The following is a 21710-nucleotide window of genomic DNA, read 5'->3' on the forward strand; positions in this document are numbered from 1 at the left end:
CTCTGTATAGTTTTCAAATCAATCAATAATCAAGGACCACATTTTCTAAGAGACCAATTACAATCCTACAAACCCACAAGAGCTCTACGATCAGCCACTCTCAGCCAACTGGTTGTCCCTCGAACCAAAACAGTCTCCTGGGGTGACCGACGCTTTTTGGTGGCGGCCCCCAGACTCTGGAACACCTTGCCTCTCAATATCAGACAAAGTGTTACACTGCTTCAGTTCCGCAAACTCCTGAAAACCTGGCTGTTCTCTCAGTAATCTCTTTTCCACTCCGTCATATCTGATCCATTCAACCTATGCCCTCATTTCCTTAGTTAATATTGGTTTTAGCGCCTTGACGCCCACGGGTATAAGCAGCGCTTTATAAATATTAAAAATAAATAAATAAATAAATAAATAAATAAATAAATCTCTTTCTTTTTACCTAAATCTGAGGACATCCCCCAATGGGTTCCACTTGAACGTAATTTATTGGCTTCTGGCACTGGTTTGTCCCTTCTATATGGCAAGGGATCCAGTTCTCTTGACCCTAAAAATCCTATTTTATCTGCCATGTTTAAGTCTTGGCAAAGAAGCCACCGTCTCCTCAAATCTAACTCGCGGCTTCATTTTACTGCTCCTATATGGTCTAACTCGGCTATTCGGATTCGTGGTCGCGTTGTCTCCTGGCCTTTGTGGCAGGAAGCTGGTATTCATTCCCTGGAACAACTGTTTCATGGTGATAATTTTAAATCTTTTCCCCAATTGAGTGAGGAATTTCACCTCCCACCCACGCAATCCTGTAAATATTCTCATCTTCAACAAGCTATCATAAAACATCTAGGTTCCCCACCTGATCTATTATCCGCTTCTCCTATTTTATCTTATCTGAATTTATGGGGCACTTTTAAGGGAGTCACCTCTGGTCTTTATAAGACTTTCCTACACCCTTTATTCTCACAACCCCTTTCAAAAACCCTTCAATTAAAATGGCAAACACGCCTCTCTGTAACATGCTCAGATACTCAATGGGATCTCATTTTGGAAGGTTTGCATAAGGGTGTTCGAGAAGCTCGTCTTAAATTTTGTATTTTTAAAATTCTACATGAATGGCACTGGTCCCCGGTCAAATTACATCATGCCAAGCTACTTTCCCATTCCTTGTGTTGGAGATGCTCTGCTTCCGGTTGTGATATAACGCACATCATATGTGAGTGCCCTTGTACCAGATCATTTTGGATCTTTGTACGAAATACCTTGGCTCATTCTATGCCACTATCCCTACCCTTTACCTCTGCGAATATAATTTTACATGACTTTCGTGGCCTTTCATAGTTTACTAAACCACAGACCCGTCTCCTCCATACTGCTTTAGCCACAGCGAAAATTTGTATACTGCGTCATTGGAAGTCTTCATTGTCTCCTTCCCAGGAGGAGTGGTTGGTGGCAATGATACAAACAGCTTCTTATGAACGTATAATTTATAATCTACAGGACCAAGCTTCCATCTTTCTTCAAGTTTGGTCCCCATTCCTAGAGACCACAGTGGATAATGACCCTGTCTCTACAAATCTTTTTTCCGTTTCTTACCATTCTTCTTACTCCCATTTTTCTCTTCATAACCAGTTTGTTACTCTGGGGCCCACCCTCCTTTTTTTTTGTTTTTTTTCTTCTTTTCTCTTTCCCCCTTCTTCCATTTCTCTTTTTTTCTCTTTTTCACTTCCATTTTCTGCCTTATGAATTCCAGAGGATGTATTGTTTTATGCCTTCTTTATTATACTTAATGTATGGTTTCCTCATTTATATTATGTTTCATTTTTTCCTCTGCATTTGTATCTATCTTTGCAATTTATTTATAATTTTCTTAATAAAAAATTTCAACACAAAAAAAAAGAATGTACGAGGAGGAGACAAAGAGAAGAGATTCAGACTTTTGGAGTCAGAATATTTTATTCTACTCTGTTCACAGCCACTGATGTGGTACCTATTGAAGTAATCTTACAACATTTATCTGCTTTCTCTCTCCCTGCTTTGGACCTCCTTTCAGTGTAGTAATGTGGTGGACCTCTGAGTCCACAAGGATTTAGCTATATTTTTTGTGCTGTTTTAATTATATTTTTTATTTCATTTCAGAACTGCTTTCTTATTTTTGTTTGGTCCAAGAAGGGTGGACTTTTATGACTTAATGGGTTTTGACAATCTGACATGGTGAACATAGGTTGGGAATCTGTACTTTATAGAGATGAATATGACATTTTTTATTTTTTCAGGAAAAAAAATGGGCTGTAATAATCAAATTGAGAACTCATTTTTCAAATGTTTAAATTTCCATTGGAAGGTGATAACCTTTGATTGGTCATATACAATTTGTTTAGCATATTTTTGGCCACAGGGACAGCATTTAAAGTGTGAATTAAATTTTGGTGTGTTTTAGGGTACAATTACCCCACATGAAGAGACAAATGTAAAGGCCAATCTGACCTCTTTGTTTATGTTTTTATAATATATGCACATGTGTCTGGGGTTCTATGATGTTTGCACATGTAAATAATGAACTTACTGTCTCTTTGTCATAACCTCAGAGTCTCACCTGTGAAACTATGCATGTATCAATGACACTGATGTGAAAGACCTTTTCCTCAAATAAAGAAAAACAAATTTACTCTAAAATTAATTTCGAATTTGAGAAGCAGTCGGTTTTAACGTGATTTATTTTGTTTCTATTTCATTTGAAATACTGTTTGTATTTTCACCCGTTTCATCTAATTGGGACAGGAACACAATTGTACCTTCTAAGTCCATTGTTGTGCTTTGTTTTAAATGGGATTGGCCACTTTTACTTTGTATGAGGCTCTGATGAAGACCCGTTGGGGTTGAAACGCGTTACTGAAATAAATTTGGTTTACTCGAAAGTTTATTGTGGGCTTTCTTTGTGCTACGAGGCGACGCAGAAAGTGTTTTGGATATTATAAACGGATCTTCACCAGTAACCCTGCTTCAGACCGAGTGGCGGACGTGTCTCCGGCATTTGTGGAACTGAGCAGAACTCATTTATAAGTTCCAGATGCTAAATTGCATAGCAAAGCCTAGCCAAATTGGTAAGTGCATTGCAGGGTTTGCCTCTCAATTGTGTGCCAAACGCCAATGGGTGGGTTGAATGGAAAATGCTCTCTGCACAGCCAACAGCATTTTCTATTTCCCTGGCAGGAGATACATTTTGGTGGTACATAAGTCAATGCAGTGACCACCCATATAATAGCATTCTTCCCCCCACCTTGAGAGGTCTTCTGGAAGTAGATAACAGAAGTCTATGTAGTGTATACTACCAGGAGAGGCCCAGGCCTTCCTTTAAAATACGCCCTGGAGATTCCTAGCACAGAGACAGACAGCAAGTCTGGATCTGCTCTCATTGCTTCTCGTCCCTGTCTTTGAAAGGGAGCCCAGAGGCTCTTATGATGAAAGGTGCAGTTAGTGTTGTCGCCAATTTGTGATTTGTTAGAGTGGCTGCATAGCAGAATAACATGAGTTGTGAACGTAAGTTCAGCTCCCATTGATTTCCATCAGAGTTAATGGTATTTACCTGTACAGGTACTGACAGCCTCTAATCTACATACATCTTGTTAGTGCAATTTTTCATATGCATCTTTACACTTCTTAGTAAGAAACTCAACTAAAGTACAGTACCTGAATAAAAGATGGAAGAGCATTTTAATTTTCACCTAATATTAAGGGATGTATACACTAAAAGGCAGTTTGCTCAAACCTCTACATGAGACCTCTGGCTTCCTCTCTCAAACACACAAATATTGTGTAACATATCTATGCGAATGACAGTGATCTGAAAGTTACCTCACCTAAAGACATTGACATTGCTGCCAAGTATTGTCAGACAACTAGGCCTAGATGACAATTCACTTCCTCAAACTTACCACACTAAAAATGGACACCCTTTTGGACACCCCGTCCCACATTTTGTGTAGCTGCTGTGAACATGCAGTTTGATTTCGGTTCTGTGCTGAAAAACCAGCCTGCCCCTAGCGCCTAGAGACCCTTACGGGTGATTGTGCGCTTTACAAATGTGGAATAATATATATGCAATATATTATATTAACATGCCAAATCTTTAGGCATCCACCTGGGAAAGACCGTGAACCTTCAAGAACACATCAACGCAACTGCAAAAGGAGCTACCTAACAATTTAGACTCTTTTGAGGTAATAAACCCTCCATCTCAGATTATGATTTTAAACAAGTTACCCATGATCTGCTGCTCCCGAATCTAGAATACAGAAACTTACTATCAGGCGTAATCCTTAAAATAAACCAAGCTCTTCAAAAGGTAGTTTTACATGCAGAGGCAAGAATGGCTATCCATTAAATATGGTTTGACCATATTTTCCCTGATCCTGATTACCCTTATCCCTAGCCCCATTCAGGCAAAAACTAGCTAAAAGCGACTATATATTGCCTACAAGGCTCAGTACAGGTGGAGAGCGTCCGCAACAGAGTGCCATCTACCTTCTTTTTGAAATCCTATGATTAAAAAGGACAAAAACATTAAAGCAGTGTCCTCTGATAACGTCACCATATTCTGGAACTCTATACCCTCCGACATTTCCTGATTCAATATCTTCATCTCTTAGAATAAGAATCTACATTCAACTGGAAATCCTGATGAAGTGACTAAAACTAACAGATACCCATCAAATAAAAATATCCTTTAGATATATTTTGATTATTGTCTGTCTGAATTATCTCAACATGTTTATACCTGATTTAATACAGGACATCAGGTTGGCGATGCCAAGTTCAGTGTTTTTATTTAATTGAAGCCAAACCACAGTATGAGAAATATTCCAATGTTTCACATTCTAAGGTATCCCATTTGCTCTGATCTTTGTTTAATCTACTTTTGTAAGCTGATAACCTGTAACTTGTCCTGAAGCGTACCACTGTGCCACCCCTCTCAGTCTACTCTGTTTTGCATAAAACTCTCAATGTATAAATAAATAAAAGTAGCATTGAGCTCCACCTGTTTGTAACTTCCATGGGAGCAAGGATGTCAAAGTACTAAACTGACTGTAAGAATCTCACCTCATAAAAATTCTCCTTTCCAATCAGTAACTTTGCACTCTCCCAGCCCGGGTCTCGGCCAAACATCATACAGAGCACATCTGTTACCAAGATCACAGGGTGAGGTGGTGCCCGATAACTTCTGATTTCTTCGATATCATAGATGGTCAGCTTTCCGGCAATCGAGTAGAACTCCTGTGCAATCTAGAACAAAACAGAGATTAGTGTCAAGGTCTTGAGGGCTGTCCTCTTTACAAACACTCAATTCTCCTTCTGCCGAGATATCAATTGTACATTTTGTCAAATAAACTTGCTGCTCACTTGGTGCAAAGATGTCTTCCTTTCACTCTGTAGTGTCTCCAGTTGACAGAGTAGGCGCTCATGCGTAGTTTCATGGTACTGACATTCACGGATGATACGATCAAGGCTGGCTCTCTCCTCTTCCATCCGTTTGCGTATATTCTGAGTTTGCTGTCATATGAGTAAATACAGTTTGTAAAAAAGAAATAAGATACATTCATCAAGACACTTGTGTGCATTTGTCACATACAACGGATGATAGCAAAAAGCACATGGTATGGAGGTGAAGCTTTTTAATGATTGATTAAAGGGCTGATATAATACCACTAGGTAGTTCTACAACAGCACAACATCAGGGGGAAACAAAGAGGGGAGATGAAACACCTCAACTTATAGTGAAGACGGGCAGGTGGGTCCTGCCTTTGGTACTGCTTGAAAGACTAATGTAATGTATGATTTGAACGAAATGTTAAGGCACACCGAGTGCTAAAAGAGAAACATGGGTTAGCAATCTTGGTAACTACCATTGCAGTAGCAAAGAGTGAAGGAGCAATCTGTGCATTATGTATATGTGTGAACATTATATTAAATCATTAACAGTAAGAGGATCTAACATGTTCATGGGTTGCTGGAATTCCCCTTGAGCTTGCCTGACAAGTTCTGTTTCTGGCATGTTGCTTATCCTTAAAAAGAGTCAAGCTGTGCATTCAAAACTTTTAACTGATATACAAAGCCAGGGTAGCTTAAGATTTGCGCGCAGCGTTCTTACTTACAAGAGAGAGTGTAAGCTCCACAACCTATGTGGATTGTACTCCGTTCATTCCACCAAGAGGAGTAGATATGTGCATTGTCTCAAAAAGTCATAACTCTGTGGTTACTAATAAACATTTGGAATGATTCCCCACGCTTATCTGCTCTTCTAAGGATCAGGTGTAAGTGTGGTGGAAAGTGTGAGCAAATGTGAGAAAAATGCAAAAATGTTTTAGAAGTATAAAGAAAAAAGATACACACTACGATTCTCTGTAATGTAAGACAAGGCTTCTGTGGTGTTACTAAAATAAATGTGTTTACGAGCAGAAATGTATGTGAATACATAGCTGGTTGTTTAGTGGATCAGTTGAGCAATCATTGGCTGCAGTGCCTTGATGTTAGGAACACATCTACACATTCACAAGTGTATTTATGAATCAGGTGGTTTATGTATTCTGAATACAGAAAAAACAAAAATACTTGTATTAACCGCTTGTGTTCTCCTGCTGTATAATGTATTTGTTTTATAACCCTTAGAATGTTGTTCTACTTTTCTTACCTATCGTTTTTCACAATTTCATAAGTTGATCTATTCGAAGTGATCTAGTTCGTAAACAGGAGATTTCATCCGGAGTATGCATTCTCCCATCTTACTCCTGGCTAATCTGATCCAAGATCTATATGAGGTGCCCTGGACTGATTCCCAACAATACTTGGAATCAGCTGCTGACATTTAACAAAGCTTTTAGTCTAGTTATTTATATTAGCAGATTTCATACACAAGGAAAGGGGGTCACTCTCAAAAGTCTTTCAAACCTGTCTAAGAATTTGAAAAATGTACGTTTCTAGAATAAAAACATAGAGTGCACTGTTGCACCTTATATTTAATTCTCTAGAAATGCTCTATTAGTATTTGTTTAAAGAGCCTCCAAGTTATAGCAAACCTTAAGGTGATCTGCTATACATCCTCTCTAACTTACCTTATTTTTTGGTACTGTAACCTTACTGAAAATGTAAATCAAACTTTGAGCTGTTAGAAAAGACCTGGGTGAATCAGTGTAAGCAGTGGCTCTTGGGTGCCGGCCGTGGTACTTAAGTCAAGGGGCCACATGTACGAACGCCAGACTTTGTGAGTTCCTAATAGCGACTTTTTGCAACTCGCAATTAGAAAGTTGCAAAATGCGACGTACTAATGTGTCTCAGACACATTTAGCAATTCCTAATGGGGTCGCAATTGACCTACCTCATCAATATTCATGAGGTAGGTCACAATTTATGACAGTTGGAAATTGCTAAAAACACAGGAATGGTGGCCTGCTAGGGACAGCAGACCACCATATCTGTGCTTGCTTCAAAAAATAAACCAATGTTTTTTTAAATGCTGCCTGTTTTCCTTAAAGGAAAATGGCATCCGTTTCAAAAAGAAAAATTAAACATTTCAGTTTCATTTTTTAAGAGAATGCAGTGTTCTTAAAAACATTTTTGCAACCATTCACAAAGGGGATGGGATCCGTCTGGGACCTCTACCTGTCTGCACCTGGCTTACCACCTACTTGAGATAGGCGGTAAACTGCAGCGCACAAGGTGTTTGTGTGCGATCTTCGTCCTTAACTGCATGGCTTGTTAACGCCGGTAAAGGAATTCGTGGGAGGCTGCTGAAATCTGCTGTGCCCTGTCCCAGTGAGGCGCTGCTCGCTGCTCCTGCTTGGAGCTTTGTGCTGGGAGATTGGAGGGACTGCAAGTCCCAGGACGCTTCGCTATGCACACCTGTGCTGGAGATCTGACACGCCCTTTGACTCAGGCGAGATATAACCAACCACCTATCCCCACGGCGCGGGAGCGTCCCAGGAGAAGCCCAGGACAAGGGCGGGACCGTCCAAGGCCGTCACAGACCTGGAGGAGGCTGGGCTGGGCCACCCCTCTAAGGCTTTACATTCCCTTGTTGTCCACTTTGTAAACTTAGCACCCACTCCCTATTTGTATTTGTACTTGTGTCTTTCAACCCTCAATTGCTCGAACAGGCAACACAAGCCCATCTACATTAGGACTCCTTCCAAATGCCAATGTCCACACGAGCAAGTAAGGGGAAAAGGGCGGGGAAAGGGAGCGTTGTCGGTGGTACACTAGACAACTTTATAACTCGGGCTTTCTCTGTTTTGGAGAAGGAAATAGCTATTACTGAGCGTAGGATCTCGACTGAGCTATTGACTAACAAGCGCTCGTCGCTAGGGCTATTAGTGTTAGCAACTTCACCGACCCTTACCCTTGAGACTGATACTGGACTACATCCTAATGACGTCTCTATTGGGTGCACTACCGAGGAGGTAGAAACGGAGGGCGCTGCCATTTCTGACATCACACCTGGTCAGGGCTCTCTGGACCTATCGTCCTCGGTTAGCTTAATTACTGAACACGATGAACAAGACGTAGAGTGTCATAACAGTATCACCCAGAGCCCTCAAAATCTCACTGTGAACCCTGACCCCCCCAGGCCAAACAGTAGTAATACTCTGAATAAAAGGAAGAGAAAAGGTAGCGGGCAGAAGGGGGCTTGCCAGAAACCTAATAAAAAACCTAAGGTTGCAGGTCACACCAACTGTAATAGGGATAAGGAAAAGGGGAGGGTGGGGAACATAGATGAACCAGCTATAAAGGTAGCCATATCAATAGCTAGTAAATCTCTCGGTGAAGGACCTGAGCAAATTACAAATTCGCCAACCCCTATAATCCCGACAGAGCTTGTAGAACTGACCCCCCCTCTGGCCCAATTTGAGCATGTTGTAAGATCCCTTGTTCTCCCGATAATCGAGAGGGTGAAGGTACTAACAACGAGATTAGATAGATTTGAACAAGTGATTCTTGATCAAATTTTTTCACTTAAAACCCCGATTAAACTACAATCTAGACTTGGCCATGAAACTTCTAATCAAGGGAAGACGCCTGTCTTGGATTCTGCAGCTGCGCCCGTATTGTTGCAGGATAAAGCAAAACCAGTTGCTATCCACAGACCCAAACCCGGTGCTACACGGGGAGCCGCTAATAACGTGCGGAATGGCGCGAAGGAAGCTAGTAAATTTCTATCCTCCCCTATGCGCAAGGGAAAAAAGAATGATCCCTCGCAGCAGGCTCCCGTTTGCAGCCCAAAAGTTGTCAACAATTTGAGCAAACCATCCACACCAGTTAAAGGTAGCCCAGTATCACGCCAGGTGACAAGCAAGTTAACGCCCCTAGCTCAAACTACTAGACACATCAACCTCCCCCCGCAGTGTTCCCCGTTTGTAGTGGTCCTGACTGGGGTCCCGCAGCTAGAACCTGGCAGGCGGGAATCCTATCAAGATCTGAAAAATAAAACAACCCACTGGTTAAATGCTAATAGACCATTACAATCTCACATTGATGGCCAGGTCCTCCACGTGAGACGAACTCATTGGGTTGGGCATAGGGCTAAGGATATCCCAGGGGACTGCATTTTAGTAAACTTTAGAGATGCTAGCGTTGCAGGCTTCATATGCTCTCAACAGGGTTATCAGGAGGGGAGTGTGATTAGAACTTGTGGTTTGGGGTATTTTTATCCCCAACCAGTGTACCCACATCAAATGTATGCTCCCCAGCCTCACTATGGAGGGTGGCCGCATGATATTCCTGCACATAGTAACCACCCAGTCTGGCGAGTAACATCCCACAACGCCCACTTTGATCTTAACCCGAATGGGGCTGACTCTATGTATTGACACAATCTTTATAAGTTAACAAACAGTAAGAAAAACCGAGTGTCTGTCCTAGATGGAGCAAATGCATGCGAGAATCTCCAGGACCACCAGGCAAATACCAAGGCAGGTTCCTGTCAGGTCCCTTCTACCTTGAATGTATCCCTTGAAGGTAAATCTAATGGGGCCAGATGTTCTTCTTGCCCTGCCAATCAAAGCCAGATAAGCACTATTATGAATCCAACTCGGGAGGTGGATAGCCACTTATCAGATCACCCCTCAAATCGTGCAGGATTGGCTCTAGATGCATTCCCCATGAGGATTTTGAGCTGGAACCTGGCAGGAATTTTGCAGAAATTGGAGTTACCGGACTGGAACGAGCTCATTGAGACTCATGCAATTTGCTTGTTCCAAGGGACTTGGAGCCTGGTTCCACATCATAAAGTAGGATACACTACCTTTTACCTCCCGGCAGTACCTTCTCAATTAGGCAGAGGTTGTCCTTCGGGCGGGCTCCAAATATGGGTGAGCATTTCTTTGGATTGTCAGATCATGCAGATCCAAAGTAACTCCCCTGATATCCTAGCCCTGTACTTAATCAAAGGGCATAAGGGCATTAAATTGGATATCTATAATATATATGCCCGTGGCACGAAAGGAGGAACTTCTTCACCCGTGATAAGTCTCTTGGAAAAAATGCTTAGACAGAGACCCAGCGGTGTGCATGTTATGGTCGCGGGGGTCATGAACTGTACATTTGAGCCCCTTGCTACCGATGACATAATGAACATTAACGAGGAGGACATCAGAAGAGGGATCCCAACTCTTAACTTACCGCCTATAAAGAGGTGGACGCAACGAGCCATCCAGCTGAATTCGATGGCCGTTGAATTTGATCTGAGAGCAGTAAACGGTAGATCAGCTTCAGATCAAATGGGGGCCCAGACGTTTAATAGAGCGAACCATACCTCTAGAATAGATTACATCTTCCTTGCTTTTAAACTCTGGCAATCAATGAAAGACATGACAGTCCTTCCAACTACCGATAGCGATCATAATTCTCTATCGCTCCATGTTAACTCACTGTGGCCAAATACTGGAGATCTTAAACTTGTGGCTCCAATTCAGTCAACTAAAGTTGTACATCCATCCAATTGTGGAAGGCGCCTGAGATGGTCAAGAATTGCCCTAGACGAAGGCAAGTTGATGGGCATTAAGGGAATACTAGCATCAGCACGTGCTGACCTATCTGACCAATCCGTCTTGCCTAGGGTCTCTGAAATCTTCCAGAACATGATTACTTCCCTGGGAGACCTCTTCCTTATTCAAATACCACCAGCACAGAGAAGCAAACCCCAAAGGGCGACTATCAAAAAAGGCTGGTATAATACAGAATGTCGCAAAAAGAAATCTTTGCTAGTTGAGGCAGTCAAGTCAAGACAGGTAGATCAGCTCAAACTGGCCAGGAGAGTCAGAGAGAGATTTATATAGCGCGCTACATACCCGGAGGGTCTCAAGGCGCTTGAAGAGGGGTGGGGAGTTACTTGTCGAATATCCAAGTTTTAAGTTGTTTTCAGAATGCTAGATGGATCTGAGTGAGACGAAGGTGAGTGGGGAGTGAGTTCCAGGTTTTAGCTGCAAGGTAGGAGAAGGATCTACCTCCCATGGTGGTTTTATTGATGCGAGGTACGGTAGCAAGGGCTTGGTTGGAGGATCGTAGCTGGCGGGAGGGGGTGTAGAAGGAAAGTCGTGTGTTGAGGCATTCGGGTCCAAGTTCGTAAAGTGCTTTGTGTGCGTGGGTTAGGAGGCGAGAAGTAATCCTCTTATTGACGGGGAGCCAGTGGAGGTTTTTCAGGTGACTAGAGATGTGGTCTTTGCGCGGGATGTCTAGTAAGAGTCTGGCTGATGCGTTCTGGATGCGTTGGAGTTTTTTCTGGAGTTTTGCGGTGATACCGGCGTATAGGGTGTTTCCGTAGTCCAGGCGGCTTGTAACTAGAGCATGGGTGACCGTTTTTCTGGTGTCGGTGGGGATCCAGCAAAATGTTTTTTTGAGCATGCGAAGAATGTTAAAGCAGGATGATGAAACGGCGTTGACTTGTCTGTTCATAGAGAGTGAGGAGTCCAGGATGACGCCCAGGTTCCGTGCGTGGTCCGTCGGGATGGGTGCTTTTCCGAGGGCCTCTGGCCACCAAGAGTCATCCCAGGCGGAGGGGGAGGTACCTAAGATAAGGACTTCTGTTTTGTCTGAGTTCAGTTTCAGACGGCTGTGCTGCATCCACTCGTCTCCTTCTTTCATTCCTTCATGTAGGTTGGTTTTGGCGGTGTTAGGGTCTTTGGTGAGTGATAGGATCAGTTGAGTGTCATCCGCGTAGGAGATGATGTTGAGGTTATGTTGGCGTGCGATGGCCGCGAGGGAGCTCATGTATACGTTGAAGAGGGTGGGACTGAGTGAGGACCCTCGGGGTACGCCGCAGATGACTTCAGTGGCCTCTGAGTTGAATGGTGGGAGGCGGACTCTCTGGGTTCTTCCGGTGAGGAATGAGGTGATCCATTCCAGTGCTTTTCCTTGGATTCCGATGTTTCTGAGGCGCTGTAGAAGGGTGCTATGGCAGACTGTGTCGAAGGCTGCGGAGAGGTCGAGGAGGATGAGGGCGACTGTGTCTCCATTGTCCAATAGAGTTCGAATGTCGTCTGTTGCTGCGATAAGGGCGGTCTCCGTGCTGTGTTTGGCTCGGAAGCCGGACTGTGAGGAGTCGAGGGATTTGTTGGTTTCGAGGAAGGTGGCGAGCTGGTTGTTGACGGCTTTCTCGATGACTTTGGCCGGGAATGGAAGGAGCGAGATGGGGCGGTAGTTTTTGAGTTCGGTGGGGTCCGCTGTGGGTTTTTTCAGAAGGGCGCTAAGTTCTGCATGTTTCCAGCTTTCTGGGAAGGTGGCGGAGTTGAGGGAGCCGTTGATGACGTCACGGAGGTGTGGTGCTATGATGGAGTCTGCTTTGTTGAAGATGTGGTGGGGGCAGGGGTCTGTGGGGGATCCTGAGTGGATGGAGTTCATCAGGCGGATGTGTCCTCAGTGGAGATTGGGTTCCAGTCATTAAGGATATTCAAGGGGGGTGAAGGTCCTGCAGAAGGTTGGGTGGGTTGGTCTCCGGGTCGGTTGTCGAAGCTGTTGTGGATGTCTGCGATTTTGTTGTGGAAGAACGAAGCTAGGGAGTCGCAAAGGGTTTGAGAGGGTGTGATGTCGTTGGAGTTGGCTGAGGGGTTGGTAAATTCTTTGACGATGTTGAATAATTCCTTGCTGTTGTGGGCGTTGTTGTCTAGTCGGTCTTTGAATGCTTTCTTAGCAGATCGGATTAGTTGGTGGTGTATGCGGGTGGTGTTTTTGAAGGCGTCCCTGGTGCTGGTGTTTGGGTCTTTTTTCCAGGCCTTCTCGAGGGAGCGGCAGAGTTTCTTCGATTTCTTAAGATCATTGTTGAACCAGGAGGCGTTTTTGCTGCCTAGTTTGATTTGACGTTTTTTCAGCGGTGCTAGGATGTCGACGCTGTTGGATAGCCATTGGGTGAGGTTAATGGCTGCTTGGTCGGGGTTTGAGGAGTGGGCCGGGGGGTTTTGAAGAAGCGATGAGGAGATTTGGTCAATGGTGATTTTGTTCCAGTTTCTTCGCAGAGTAGGTTGAGGATGGTTGTGAGTTGTGGTCTTATTGTAGATAAAGTGTACGCAGCTGTGGTCCGTCCAGTGGAGAGTAGTGGTGTGACTGAAGGAGACATGCTTGCTGGAGGTGAAGATAGGGTCGAGTGTGTGACCTGCGATGTGGGTGGGCGTAGTGACAAGTTGTTTGAGTCCGAGGTTGGCGAGATTGTCCAGGAGGGAGGTGGCGTTGCTGTCATTGCTCTTTTCCAGGTGAAAGTTGAGGTCTCTCAGCAGAATGTATTCCTCGGAGGGGGGGCGTGTGGGGTGATAAAGTCAGTGATAACGTCGCTGAATTGTGCACGGGGTCCTGGAGGTCGGTAGAGGAGTGTGCCTCTGAGTGTGGTCTTGGGGTCGGTGTGGATCTGGAAGTGAAGGTGTTCGGCGTTGGTAAGGTTGACGTCTGAGCTGGTTGAGATGCGGATGGAGTGCTTATGGACGATGGCGATGCCTCCTCCTGTATGGTCGGTGCGGTCCTTACGGATGATCTTGTATCCTTCCGGGATGGCAATGGAGATGTCAGGGGCTGATGAGGCGTTCATCCATGTTTCTGTTAGGAAGGCGACGTCGGGAGAAATGGTGTCTAGTAGGTTCCAGAGGTCGATGGCGTGTCTGTGGACTGAGCGGGTGTTGAGCAGGATGCATTTTAGGTGGTTGGAGTCAGATATCTGTTGTGTGATCGTGGATGAGGAGTTTTTCTTGGTGCCGTCGAACTTGCAGGAGTACCATGAGAAGGGTCCATGGGTGTGTCCAGGAGCGGCTTGGACGCAGTTGGAGAGTCGGCCAGGGTTAAGGGCTAGGAGGGTGGAGGCGTTGTAAGTAATGCGGGAGGGCTGGGCATTGCGTGGACCAGGGGGTCTGGCGCTGGGCGCGATCCAGGCGCGGACGGGCGTAGACGGGCTTACCTTTGGCGCACCTTCGGCGCGGCTGGGGCGCGACCGCTGCGCGTGAACGCTGCGCGCAAATGCATCTGTCATTAATGGATGGTGGAGGGGGAGGGGCGAGGGAGGGGCAGCAGGGAGGCGGAGGCGGGTGCGTGCTGGGGAGCCTCGCTACGAGGCACAATAAACAAAATGGCCGGGAGTTTGTAAACTAATGTTTCAACAGGCGTCCAGTCAAAGCAGTCAAAGCAGTCTCTAGTATAGCCAAACACTAAGCATATGCGAGCGCACAAACAATGAAGGCAATCAACAAAGCAGATGGGCAAATGCGAGCGCGCACACAATTAAAGCATTCAGCTATTCAAATGGGCAAAAACGAGCGCACAGTAATATTTAGATAATCGGCTATGCAAATGAGTTAAGAGCGAGCGCGCAATTAAAGGATCTGAAATAAGGTAAAAACAGGCTTAGTATCAGCTAAAAAGGACTCGGAAGATCAGTACTGGAAGCATTGAAAGAGGCAAGTTTGGTTAAGGATGCGGGACGCTTCTGGATTATCATTAGAGAAAGGAACAGGCCAGATGGTACCCTGTTAACTTGTAACATGTCTGTTCAAAGGTGGTTCGACCATTTTTCAAAACTCTATTCATGTCCCCAGAACATCTCCTCGCAGTGTAATGTGTTAAATTACCTAGGAACTAAGGAGGACCCAAATATTTATCTTTTCACACAAAAGGAGGTAGAAAGGGCAATTGACTGCATTGTTCCCCGTAAAGCGGCTGGTCCTGATGGTATCCCAGGAGACCTAATCCGTTTGGACCGGTCGAAATGGGCAAAGGTCATCACTATGTTAATTAATGCTATGGTAGACGGTGCACAGGTCCCTGTATCGTGGAAAGGGGCAGAGGTCGTCCCCATTTTCAAAAAGGGAGATAGGGACGACCCTGCCAACTACCGGCCAATACGTTTACTGGATTCCTCACAAAAAGTTGTGGGGAAGGTGATCCTCCAGAGAATTCAACAATGGATGGATGACTGTAGAGTCCTCTCCGACTATCAGGCAGGTTTCCGATCAGGAACTGGGACTATAGAGCAGGCATTTCGCCTGCTCCTAATCTACTGGAAAGTGGGTGTTCTGGGCGGGGGCAGTCTTTACTTCGCCTTTATAGATCTAAAGACTGCCTTCGACCTGGTCCCTAGGGAGCGCCTGTGGCGAGTTTTCTTAGGAATGGGGATTCCCCGCTACCTCCTCCTGCTATTAGTGAGGATGCACGAAGGCAACTTCGCGCAAGTAAGGTGGGGCCAACAGGGGCAAAAGACTGACAGAATCCCGGTGAATAGGGGCGTCCGCCAGGGATGTGTTTTGGCTCCCACCCTGTTCCCTCTATATGTGAACGGGGTGGTGCAGCACTTATTGCAAACTCCATCTGATGCACCATCCCTGGCGGGCGAAAAAATCCCAATTCTCCTGTTCGCCGACGATACTCTGCTCATTTCTTAGTCCCCTGTTGGCCTGCAGTCCCTCCTAGACAGTTTCCAAGCATTTTGCACTTTGCGAGGCTTAGTGATAAATACAGATAAAACTAAATATCTGATAATAAATCCCCCCAAAAACATATTAGAGCTCCTGTCTTGAACCACGTCCAACTGGAGAGGGTCACTTTTTTTGATTATTTGGGCATTCGCTTCTCCGACAATATGCAGTAGACATCCCACCTACAGAAGATACTACTGTGCCACAAAAGAGTAGCCTATTGCCCCTGTGGTAGTTATATACAAAGCTAAGACCTCTGCCCTGTATGGTGCAGAGCTATGGGGATTGGGTAATGTGGACTTGTTGACGAGATCGGAAAATAAGTTCCTTAGGGACCTAATGGCGCTCCCCCAGAGCACACCTATGCTACGCCTGCTCATGGATCTGGGTTGCCATGCAATATCAGATCTCGCTAAACTTCGACCACTCTTACTGTGGGCTCGCCTATGGCGCGCCCCAGAATTAACTAAGTACGCAGAGGGTTTATCAGAAGTCATGTCTATGGTTGGTTGGCACAAAATTAGCTGGCTCAAGCAAGTTAATGGAAAGGGTAAATTTGCCTTCAAGGGATTTATTCACAATATATTTTGTTTGATTAAGGTTATTTCTGAAAAGGATCAATCACTTATCCTTATAATGAATCCATCAACAATTTTGTAATTCAACACGAGCAATATATCAACATATAACATGTAAACATGAAGACAAAGACACAAGGTGTATACGAAAAATATGATTTTATCAAATAGCTTAATCAAAGAAATCAGCTACATGTACAGATCAGTAAGTGAATAAAATTAGGGCTGTAGGTACACATATAAGTAAATTATCAAGTGACACAACAGAACCTAAATAAGACACCTATCCCAAAACATATTGAACCAAACAAAAGAAAGGGATAAAGTGTGAAGTCGACGTTTCGGTTTCTCTGACGTTAGTTTGCTGAAACCATCCTCAGGACTGTTATTGAATTATGGTCTGTAAAGAGATTGTAATCTGTAAATCAAAAAAATAGGTCATAGTTTACAATCTGAAACTAAATATTAACGTAACACCTTGGTGAAAAAAGACATTTGAGACAATTCACTACAAAGAAGACATACTATATACATAGGCAAACATTTTACACATGTGTGAGATATTTTCAAACAGTCACTTGACAATTTACAAGTTTTAGTCAATTCGAAAACAACATTTCTTAGTTCCAAACAAATTACTACTAAGAGGTAAAAGAAATTTCTGTTTACAGTCTTTTCTATTGAACATATGTCCACTTTAAATGAAGACTTTGTCTAAAGAGACAGCATATATATACAATGGCTTTGAGTGTGGCCCGTACGTTTCTGTATATGGTTTCATATTAGACATTTATCATATGAATTTGATGTGTTCTCACAGAAAACATAAGTTCTACTGATTGGACCATTATAGGGTCCATGATTGAAGTCCTTGCTTAATTGAATAACACAGACCTTTGGATCATAGTGAACACCTCAAACAGGACCATCTATTACCTTAACATGTATTTCAATACGGATGTTCTATGAGACCATGTGGGATAAGGAAAGGAATACCTGTATCATAGGATTGACTGCATCCCGTTGATAGCTTGTCGTCAAAATGATTTAGTGATTCTAATGGAAAATAAGGGTTCGATTTCAAGGTCTGCGTTTAGAGGAAAACATAGGATAAAGATATTTTAAGTGAACACATACCTATATATTATTGATTGGGAAACTATAGTTTATGGGTTCAAATTCATATGATAAATGTCTAATATGAAACCATATACAGAAACGTACGGGCCACACTCAAAGCCATTGTATATATATGCTGTCTCTTTAGACAAAGTCTTCATTTAAAGTGGACATATGTTCAATAGAAAAGACTGTAAACAGAAATTTCTTTTACCTCTTAGTAGTAATTTGTTTGGAACTAAGAAATGTTGTTTTCGAATTGACTAAAACTTGTAAATTGTCAAGTGACTGTTTGAAAATATCTCACACATGTGTAAAATGTTTGCCTATGTATATAGTATGTCTTCTTTGTAGTGAATTGTCTCAAATGTCTTTTTTCACCAAGGTGTTACGTTAATATTTAGTTTCAGATTGTAAACTATGACCTATTTTTTTGATTTACAGATTACAATCTCTTTACAGACCATAATTCAATAACAGTCCTGAGGATGGTTTCAGCAAACTAACGTCAGAGAAACCGAAACGTCGACTTCACACTTTATCCCTTTCTTTTGTTTGGTTCAATATGTTTTGGGATAGGTGTCTTATTTAGGTTCTGTTGTGTCACTTGATAATTTACTTATATGTGTACCTACAGCCCTAATTTTATTCACTTACTGATCTGTACATGTAGCTGATTTCTTTGATTAAGCTATTTGATAAAATCATATTTTTCGTATACACCTTGTGTCTTTGTCTTCATGTTTACATGTTATATGTTGATATATTGCTCGTGTTGAATTACAAAATTGTTGATGGATTCATTATAAGGATAAGTGATTGATCCTTTTCAGAAATAACCTTAATCAAACAAAATATATTGTGAATAAATCCCTTGAAGGCAAATTTACCCTTTCCATTGTATTACCCAAGCCCTCAAGGGTATTCCGGGTCGCTCACTCCTTCTAAAACTCAAGCAAGTTAAAACACTTTTATGTGCCTTGGGCCTCAAGGACGCCTGGGCAACTAAATCTGCCCCCCCTAAAGTAGTGCTAAAGAGAATCTTCTGGAACTGGGTAGCGTCCAAACAACGTTCTGACCCTAACCTAGGCAGGCTTACTGAACATTTCATGGAGATCAAAGAAGTAGCACTTTGTGAACCCTATCTGGATATTATCCAGAAACCTTTTGATCGGGCACTGTACTTTAAATTTAGGGTTGGTACTTTACCGATCTGTGAGTTCACTGCTCGTTGGGCGCCTCCCCGACAGACCACACCCAATTGTCCCTTTTGCACCACGAGGGTGGAATCAATGGCTCACGTTCTGTTTGTATGCCCATTGTATCAATTGCCAAGGAGGCGTTGGCTCAAGCCTCTCTGTAAAGAACTGGGAACAAGGCAACATTCTGTGTCACTACGTATTTTTAAATCTGACACCCGTACACTTTATGCTTACGGCATCGCTAAGTTTTTAAGTTGGGCTTGGTCCATCAGAACTCAAAGGCTTAACGTTATTATTTAATCTAGTTTTTTAAAAAACTGTCTTAATGAATTGTATCCTTATGTCCCACCTAATTGCTACTACGCGAAGTCTTAGGGCGGTTTTTATGTAATTTATAGCTATTGAAACTTTGCATTGGGCGATAAGGATGTTTTATCAAATGTTTTATCAAATGTTTCCATTTTATGGAATAATATGTGTATTTGTGCTTTTAAGATATGTTTTTATCGAAAGAAAGCACTTTGAACTGAACTGCAAATGTTTTGCAATCACATTTCGGTCGCAAAACATTCATACATTCCCCTGTGACTCACTATAAGGAAGGGACGCCCTTGACACACCCCTTCCTAATACCGACTCGCCAACCATATTTTGCTAGTCAGTAATACGATACCAACTCACAAAATACGGGTAGTACATGACAAAAGGCTCTTTAGCTGTCACAAAAGGCCCAATTCTCTGTTTGTGCCCACTAAAACCTTTTGTTCATGTGGGCCAAGGTTCCTTTAATCCATACTCCTATTATTATTAGTTATCCTTTCCAGTGGCGGCTTGACTGTTAGAGTGTTTTGGCTTTGCCCTTCCTATTTTGTTTTGTCTCCAGCAATCCAAAACTAAAAGTAGAAAAAATGTAAATTACATATGTCAGATTGGGTAAGCCACTAGGCTCATCCAAACATGCATGCATTGTGCAGAGCGCTGACTGGTAGAGCTGTGCTTGAGGATTAGTAAACCAAGCAACTCTCTCTGATGAGGCACTGGCCATTAGCCCTCTTTAGGGATGGCAGGTTCATTGTTACACTTAACAGTGGAATTGACAGAATTGGGCCCCATCAAACCGTGCACTGTCAATCACATGGTATGTAGCACAACAGACCTCCAAAGACACAAGAAAACCAACAGGGAGCCTTGCGAGCAGTCATGATGCTTGAGCGTCTGAGGAAGTGATCCAGATGAATGCGCTTGAGTGGGACCCATGCAAGCCACCAGTGGGGTTAGGCAAGAAAAGAATCTTTTCAATGTTGTGGTGTTTGTGTGTATGTGCAGGTGAATACGTGTAAGTGTGTGCGCTGCATGTCTATGTGAGTATGTGTGTGTGTGTTGGTGCCTAGCACTTACATATTTGAAGCAATTCTTGAGATTGTAGGGCCATTCATGACATGATGATGCCCACCTATGGCATAATGCTGGCCCTGGCATATTGGCGACACTACTGTATGTATGGCATACTGGGGTCACACATGGCATCAAGCTGTTCATTCTAGCTAAAACACCGATATACTGCTTAAGTCTTGGCATATTTGGGGAGTCCATGGCATGATGGTGTGCACCCTTCCTCAAATGATGGCCCTGGCGTGTTGTAAATAGGTTTTGGCATTTTGGTGGTAAACATGACATGATGGTGCCCATGTGAAGAAAGGCTTAGACTCAAGATTGATACCGTACTGGAGGATGTGATGTCATTCCAAAGTAACCTTCTTTGTTGTCTCAGAGGGGGTCAAGTGTATTCCCAGGCTGAGCCTCCTTTACCGTTTCAGCGAGGTGCCTACGTACAGCCGAAGGTAAAGTCTGATTAAAGGCCACACTTACTCCTGTGCACCTTACAACCCTGTGCCTGAGAGTTACACCATGGAAATGTAATCTAAAGTCACCATCTCCATGATGGAAGATGTGTATCACTTGAAGTGCTTTCCCTCAATGGTGTCAGAATAGAGTTGGAAATAATGAGGCGCATGGAGAGTCCCGCCTGCGACTCGGGCATTAGGAACTAAGCCAGGGTGGCCCAGGAAAGCAAGTGCTGAAAGCCAGAAGCGCTGGATGCTGAATTACTTATCATGAGACAGAGACATCCACGAGTCACTTCTCCTATTCATTCCTGGAAGCAGGAGTTTGCTGATGAGGGTATAATCCACCCGCTTTCAGGCACCTCTTCCGCTATGTTTTGGAATGCAACAACAGGCTGTGACTGCCAACTCCCTCCTGCGTTTGATGCGTTCTATAAAGAACCTAAAAACTCTTGTTGACCTTCACACCTGTATTTAAGATGTGCAATTTCCTTCTTAATCCTGGTAACTTGGAAGGAGCTTAGCGCGCAACCAAGATGGTCGCGTGAGCACAGGGCTCCGGAGACCCTCGCCGCCTCCCGCATATATCCTGTCACTAATCCTGATGACGACAACGGGTTATTAAGGACATAACCCAGCTTATATAATAGCTGTTTTCAGGATTCGATTTGGATGCCGGGAACCGGACTTATTCCACTCCGAATGTTGATGGCCTGCACCGGGGAGCAGCCAGTCCCCGTGATACCCAGGTGGTAGTTGAACAACAACGGTCAGTGGGAGTTGACTTGTGCCCTTGGGTGTACTTTCGGTTTCGTTTTTGGATTTTTCTACCGAAACCTGCCACCGCCCACCTTCGGTGGCCCACGGACTAAACTTTGGATTGTGTGGTCGCCTGTCGCGTCTTGTATCAAGACTCTCCTAGGACTGACTTGTGAGGAGCCATTCTTACCAGGTAACAGAGGCCCCTCCGGGGCACATCGTTCAACATGGTGGGCAAGCCAGACAGCGAGAAGCGGAAGACCAAAATCTCACACCGAAGGGGCACCATTCAAT

General features: G+C 43.7%; 1 protein-coding gene across 1 annotated transcript in view; it reads right to left on the reverse strand.

Moving 5' to 3' along the window:
• DNHD1 (dynein heavy chain domain 1) overlaps nt 1–21710 on the reverse strand; it is a 682720-nt gene that overhangs the window by 212391 nt on the left and 448619 nt on the right. The window contains exons 30-31 of the mRNA XM_086933691.1: nt 5380–5529; nt 5080–5262 (exon numbers count right to left, since the gene is read on the reverse strand). Coding sequence (XP_086789817.1) covers nt 5080–5262; nt 5380–5529 — 333 coding nt within the window. The remainder of the gene's footprint in view (nt 1–5079; nt 5263–5379; nt 5530–21710) is intronic.

This window comes from Lissotriton vulgaris, chromosome 8 (assembly GCF_964263255.1).
Source record: "Lissotriton vulgaris chromosome 8, aLisVul1.2, whole genome shotgun sequence".
NCBI classification, from domain to species: domain Eukaryota; kingdom Metazoa; phylum Chordata; class Amphibia; order Caudata; family Salamandridae; genus Lissotriton; species Lissotriton vulgaris.